The sequence below is a fragment of the Pteropus alecto genome, unplaced genomic scaffold (assembly GCF_000325575.1).
Source record: "Pteropus alecto unplaced genomic scaffold, ASM32557v1 scaffold20, whole genome shotgun sequence".
Classification (NCBI taxonomy): domain Eukaryota; kingdom Metazoa; phylum Chordata; class Mammalia; order Chiroptera; family Pteropodidae; genus Pteropus; species Pteropus alecto.
The window spans coordinates 44,120,073-44,127,044 of NW_006436298.1; the positions used below are offsets into that span (position 1 = coordinate 44,120,073).

The following is a 6,972-nucleotide window of genomic DNA, read 5'->3' on the forward strand; positions in this document are numbered from 1 at the left end:
ACTTCTTCGTTAATGGAAAGAGGAAAGGAGAAAAGGGTTTCCAACAAATTGCCTCCAACTCTCCACCATTCTAAAGAACCCACCTTCCTTATCAACCAAGCTGTTCTATCTAGTCGCACCTATTGTAGCCTTTTGCCAGAAACAGAGCATGTCAGTCCTGGTGAAAAAATAAATACAAACCCTCATAAAAGTAGACCTGGAACTGTGATACTCTCAAAACGGTCCAGTAAGAGAAGTATGTCAGAAAGCCAGCCCAGCCCACCTGTGATCCCATCCCGCAGGCCTGGATTCCGGATATGCTACATCTGTGGCCGAGAATTTGGGTCCCAGTCACTTGCCATTCATGAGCCCCAGTGCTTGGAGAAGTGGCGTATTGAAAACAGCAAGTTGCCCAAGCACCTGAGGCGGCCAGAGCCCTCCAAACCACAGCCTCTTGGTGGCAGTGGGTCCTCCAGTCTTCAGGCAGCGAATGAGGCTGCATTCCAGAGTTCTCAGGCTCAGCTGCTGCCCTGTGAATCTTGTGGCCGCACATTCTTGCCAGATCGTCTTCTTGTTCACCAGAGAAGCTGCAAGCCGAAGGGTGAGAGGCCCAGAGCACCAAATCCCAACAGTTCTGATGATCTTACTGGTCTTAAGAAAGCTTCTGGTGGTGTCCCAGTGCGACCAAGGACTCTCATCTGCTACATTTGCAGTAGGGAATTTGGCACCCTCTCCCTTCCTATTCATGAGCCCAAATGCCTGGAAAAATGGAAAATAAAAAATGACCAGCTCCCCAAAGAGCTCCGCCAGCCACTCCCACAGAAGCCTCAGTCTCTTCCAGCTGTGCAGTCCAACCAAGAGGGGCCAAGTCAAGCTCAGCTTGTGCCCTGCCCAAACTGTAACCTGACTTTTGCCCCCGACCACCTTCTGATACACCAGAGAAGTTGTAAACCACAACCAAATAGGCCACAAGTTCATCATTTGACTTTAGGGAGTAAAGGTGGCCTGAAAGAGTCCACCGATTCCAAGCAGCAAAGGAACGATGCAGTGCCCACTGTGACTGATAAGGTAACTCACACCCCATGAAATTCCCTGGGTGGCCCCAGGAGCACATTCTGCCTCCAGGGAATGAGAGGAAACTGTCCCCAGAATCAACCGTCTCAATGCTTAGGATGGTTTCTTTCAATGCCTTATTTCCACCTCAATGCAGCCTGTCCAAGTTGACCCCCTGTTGGACTCGAGGGCTTATATTTCTATTGGTAAAGTAGACATCCTTGCCTGGTGGGTTCACAGTCTTCTTCCATTCTGCTGCCTAAAAGAAAGGAAGATGAAAGTCTTTCTTCCCTGATTCCTCAAACCAATAATCCTTGGGAGAGACTGTTACTTGAAAATGAGTCATTAATGCTATGTCTACATTACAGAGCTATAATTCCCGTTCCAACAGCCAATATTTATTACCAGTTTATTTTAGTCATCTACCTTAGGAATTCATTTTTGGCAATGCTGGGTTATGCTGAGTTTATCTTACTAAAATAGAATCTGTGTCAAAAACCCCAAATGACTTTAACAATAATTAAACACTGCAGCACTTGCAGAAATAGACATGCTCTGCAACACGTTGTCTTTTGACACTTACGTGACCGTAGTAAGTGGAGAGTTAACCCCCATGGACACCAAAGCAACTGCGCATGTGTTCATGGTTCTGGGAAGTGCTGAATTCCCACTACTGCTCTGCATCTTGTGTTTGGTTGGGCACCACGCCCTGGCCACCCACTTGGGCAATTATAAATAAGCATGATCCCGGGGTCCCCAACCTGTATGGCGAAGTGTTGTTGGACATTTATCTGAAGTTTCGCCATCCACCAGGATTGGGGAAGGATGCTTATTGAAGATGGCTACCTACAAGACAGGGCATGGTCCACGGACTTTGTCCTACCATTAAGCCAGGGGAGTGGATGTGCTGCTATCCTGTATCACATCTTACAGAATGTCAAATCATGAGAAATAAGAAGTGATCAAAGTCTTTTTTTCTATGGCTCGCTACTTGAAACACCCCACCTGCAGAGTTCTTTAAAGAGACCGTTTTGGGGAAACTAAGGTTACTCAAGCTATTATAAAGGATTAAACCAGAGGGAGTAGAGGGCGAGCATCCTCTATTTTTAACCCAATTTTTCTTCCTTACTTTTTTCAATGCATTATTTTGTCAAAGTCTTGTACTTTCCCCTAACTTCCATTTTTAAAATAAAATGATTATAGACGTGCTGGGTTACGAGATTCCAGGACAATGATCCTAGAGCCGAAGAGTCAGACTAACAGAAGCTGGGTGTTTTCCGATGAATACTGAAGAAGGAATGGCTGGTTTCTTCGCTGAACGAAAACCCGAACTTAAGTGTGGCATGGCCTGCAGGCTGGTCTCATAAACATGATCTGTTTTTCCCATCTTCTGGCTATTGCTTTCCTTCCAAAATGTGTGAGGTCTGCATTCAAAGAGCAGAAGGATCCGTGTCTCAGGGTCACAACCAGAAACTGTTAGTGTATGACTTGCAGCCCTGTTTCCTGATTGTATGCATTTACTTCAAATGTTGTCATTACAGATCTTGAGATAGGGAAAAGTGTGGTCAGGATTCTTGGGCTTGTTGTTGTAACACATACTTTGTGCTCCCAAGAGTAGAGCCAACAGGCTGAGCACAGCATGTTCTCACTCAGTCACGACTGCTAAAAGAGGCTGGCCTGGGCCCACGGCTTCACAAGAAGACATCTCCTGACTCACCCCGTCGTCTGGAGGGGAGGATGTCAGGAGAGGCCAGTGATACCCTTGATGACTTGTGCATTTAGATCAGAGTAAGGGGATTTCATCAGAACAAGGGCAACTAGAGGGCATGGCCATGTCAGAGCACATCCAACCCTGCTCCCACATCTGAAAAGGCACGTGTCAGTGAGAAACTGGCACTTACTGCTGTCAGTCGTGTGCTGGTCCGTTTGAGGACCACGCAGGCTTTAGTGGAGGGCATAGAAAGGTCATCTCACTTAGGGATTCTTTAGTTGCTAGATTTAATGTGAGCTTGGCTTAATTACAATGGAGAAATCTCCTAAGCTGCAGAGAGGCATAAGATTCTTGAAGCAATGGACTTTATTCTTTCACTAAAAAAGACATTTGCCATGCCATAGTGCTTTCAGCAGATAGCCTCTCCTGGGTACAGCAGTTTTTCTTTTGGTTATGATCTGATCCTGTCTATTGCTGTTTTTCTTTCTTTGTATCATTTAAAAATTAGATAGTGCAGTGAATCATACGTTTTCCATAAAGAGCGCTGCCCTATGCATTATTAGATTTCAGAATTTCATCTGTCTGTGACGGCTGACTTTTGGCTGACTACGATGCACATGCATTCTTTTTAAAGTTCAGATGTTTGCTTCATTTCTTCTCTTGTCAGTTACAACAATTTCCCTCTAGAATCTTTGCTCTGACTTCAGATTAGAATCAGCAGTCTTGCCTCATGTTCTCAGGGGGCTCAGTCTTGTTGTGAATTAAGGTGAAGAAAAATTTTCAGAACCATGATCATAGTACTTGGAAAACAATTCACTCCAGTCGGGCAGCAATGACTGTTTTGCTGGCAGAGTGAATTACCCTCTGCTCGGAATGTTCTTCCAACATAGATTGGCTCAGTTCTCTTATGACACAGATGCTCTGTCACCTTTCAATCAAATCTAAACACAAACAAATGCCACTAAGGCAAATTCTCCTCCAAGACCTCGGCGGGCACCTTGCTTTGGCTCTGTCTGCCCTCTAACCACTGTACAGGCTTAAATCGTCCCATTACTTCTCATCCAAAACATAGGGCTGAATTCGCTTCTGATCTCACAGGGAAATCGTGAAGGATGCTAAGCAGTACTTAAACAGGAATAAAGCCCTCAGTGTGTATTTTTATTTAGAAGGTGTGACTGCCCTGGGCTTTGTGGCTCTCCCATTATATGATGTCACCATCGGCATTGAACTCCCTTTCTTTCCTCAAAAAGAAGGAAAGCCTGAATAAGCAACATCTAATTTAGCAAGGTTTTAATAGTGGTACTAATTTCGGGTGAAATTTTGATGCATAATATGGAAACCATAGATAATAATTTTGAATTATAATATTTATTTAGTGAGATCTTTTGATGTCTTATAAGTATTTTCCTAAGTGATGCTGAAGAATATAGTAACAGAGGTCGTTATTGCTCCTTGTTTTAATATGCGTGAATAAATTTTAATATTTGCATTAAATATTTGGGAAAATATTGCCCTTTTCTAGAAGCCATTAGTATTTCATTATTTGGATTTAGCTCCTTTCCAGCTAATTGGAACACAGATTGACAGAATTAATTAAATGTAACTACAAACCAAAATGAATCTTTTGTCTAGCTATCTTTTATTAGTTAGATAATGCTTGGAGTTATTTTCTCAGGATTTTGCTTGTAGCATGTGAAAACAGTGTTCCTAAAATTTCTTTACTTTATTACAAGGTAGGCAATATTTTCCTTTAGGAAAGCTATCTTTTCTATAAATGATTGTCTCTCTGAATGTGAGTTTAAGCTACCTTTGACATCCTAGGTGCTCAGGTTTGAGCTAAAAAGAATCCCATCACATATCTCTTTAGCATCTGGTGCTGCCATCTGGTGTTTTCTTTTAAAGTAATTTCTTCTACACTATCAAAAACATTGTTACCTTTCTCTTTGTGTTACCTCCAAATATATTTGAGAAGGTACCCTGATAATACAAACTCTAGTTACTTAGGGCTACAGTTATATATTAAGTTTAATGTTATAAATTCTGTTCCATGGCTAAATATCTCATGCTCTAAAGACAAAACTCTTAATAGGAAGGTCACAATCGGAAAGACTCAGTGGGACAGGATGGATGTTCTCACGTTGTCAAATGTTTGTGTGTGCGTGTGTACCTATTGGTTAAGAAGTATTTGGAGTTTATTAGAAGGCATAAAAGAAAAGTAACTTTTATTACGTACCATTATGATCAGCACTTTATATTATCTCATTTTAATCTTGATAATATTACTATAAGACATATTATTTTTCTCACTTTCCATATAGAAATTTAGGCAGCTAGTCAGACATGAGCAACAGAGGAACAAAGGAATGGAAGCCCAGTCCAGAGACAGCCCAAAGAACACCCCATTTGTAGTTAAAGAATCCTTCCTGCCTCCCCAGAGAGAAAGGACAGATGGGCCATAATCTATAGTTGGTTTAATCCGGCCACAGACGCTTGCATAGAAAGCACTACCCTAACATGCCCGCAACCTCAGCCTCATTATACAATCATTATAATACCATGTTTATGCCAGGAAGTTCATGAATCCAATTACAACAGACTGAATTCTGGGTAAGTACATGTTCACTAGGCAGAGTTATATAGCAGCCAAGTGTCAATCAAAATGACCTCATATGCCAATCACCTAGGAATGCCTTTGTAACCACCCACCTTGGCCCAAATATAATACAGACCTTCCCACTTCTATGTTGTTACAGTTTCCTTGGCTGAAAACCTGCCCCTCCCTTGGGGCATACTCTGTCTTTTATTTCTTTTATCTTTTCACCTCCCAAATTCCACAGGACTACAGCCTTTCTTAGCATGGCCTGTCTCCTTCTAAAATGTACGTTCAATAAATCTTTCTTTTTCTAAATCTCACTACCTGTAATAATTTGCCATGTCAGTGGAGAAGAACTGAGGGGAAATGCTAAGTGCACTTCTGAGTCGTTACCTCCCACCCCCATGCCGCTGGGGTGACACCTGAGTTCAAGTCGCCCCTGAGCTGTAATGAAAAGACTAAGGTTAAGCAACTTCCCCAAAGTCACACATCAGTTCTGGTAGTGGATATCAGAGCCAGATCCATCTAATTCCAAAGGTCCATATCTTTTCACGTCACTAAGAGAGAGGCATATGTGTGATACAAAAAGCCATACTGTGAGTGTTAAGTAGGAAAAAGAGGATAGAAGTTTGTTGGTTGTTAGGCATTGGCTAAGTACTAAATACAGAGTTATAATAAAGATAGATACAATCCTTGATCTCATGAAGACTTATGAAGGAAGTGACATGAAATCAATATAAAAATGAAATAAATATAAAATTTCAAGTTCTGATATGACAGTGTCTGTGGTTAGGAGTGGACATTCAGGATCTTAGAGAAAACTTCTGGGAGGAAGTGACATTTCAGCTGAGACAAAGCATTAGCCAAGAGTCAAGATGCGGGGGGAAGGCAACGGCAGGAGTTGGAGACATTCTAGCCAAAGGTAGCATGTGTGAAGGCCTCAAGGTAAGAAAGGTCGTAAAACGGAACTAAGAAGTCCACATGTGGTCAGAGCCTAATGAACGATGGGGCAGGAACACAAAATAAAGCTGCAGAAACAGCACAGTTCTCTTTAGCTGCTCTGTGGACACAGGAACATGAGTTGTTTGGCTACTTCAGGAATTCAGGTGAGAGCTGATGATGACTTAGCCTAGGGTGTTGGTAACAGAGATGAGGATAAGGTATAAAGAGCAGAACTTGGTGATAGGAAGGACGTGGAGTGGTGAGGGAGGGGGTCAAGGACGATTCTCAGATTTCTAGTTTTGAGCAACTGCACTAGTTGTGCTGTTTTCTAAGATGGGGAAGACTTGAGAAAGGGTATGCTCTTGAGTGTTAAGATGAATAGTTCCATTCTGGGCACATCAAATTCAAAATGCTTATATCTAAATGGGTAAGTCAAGCTGAATATATAGATCTGGGTCTCACAAGAGAAGACTGGGCTGGGACATACATTTGTGCAGTATTAACATACATTCAAAGTCGTCAGAATTAGTATAGGGTTATAAAATAGACCCAGGGCTGGCCTAACCCCTATGTTTAGGGGTTAGAGGAGAAGGAACTGGAGATTGAGTGCCCAGAGACCCTAGCGAAATGACCAGAGAGTATGGTGCCATGAACACAGATCAGAGGAAATGTCAAGAATAAAGGTGTGAAAAAC

General features: G+C 42.4%; 1 protein-coding gene across 1 annotated transcript in view; it reads left to right on the top strand.

Annotated features, from left to right (window-relative positions):
• The first annotated feature begins 6 nt into the window (after positions 1 to 6).
• The window catches only part of LOC102888417 (zinc finger protein 474), a 29,795-nt gene continuing 22,829 nt past the window's right edge, over positions 7 to 6,972 (top strand). The window contains exon 1 of the mRNA XM_006913312.3: positions 7 to 1,047. Coding sequence (XP_006913374.1) covers positions 13 to 1,047 — 1,035 coding nt within the window. The 5' untranslated portion in view covers positions 7 to 12. The remainder of the gene's footprint in view (positions 1,048 to 6,972) is intronic.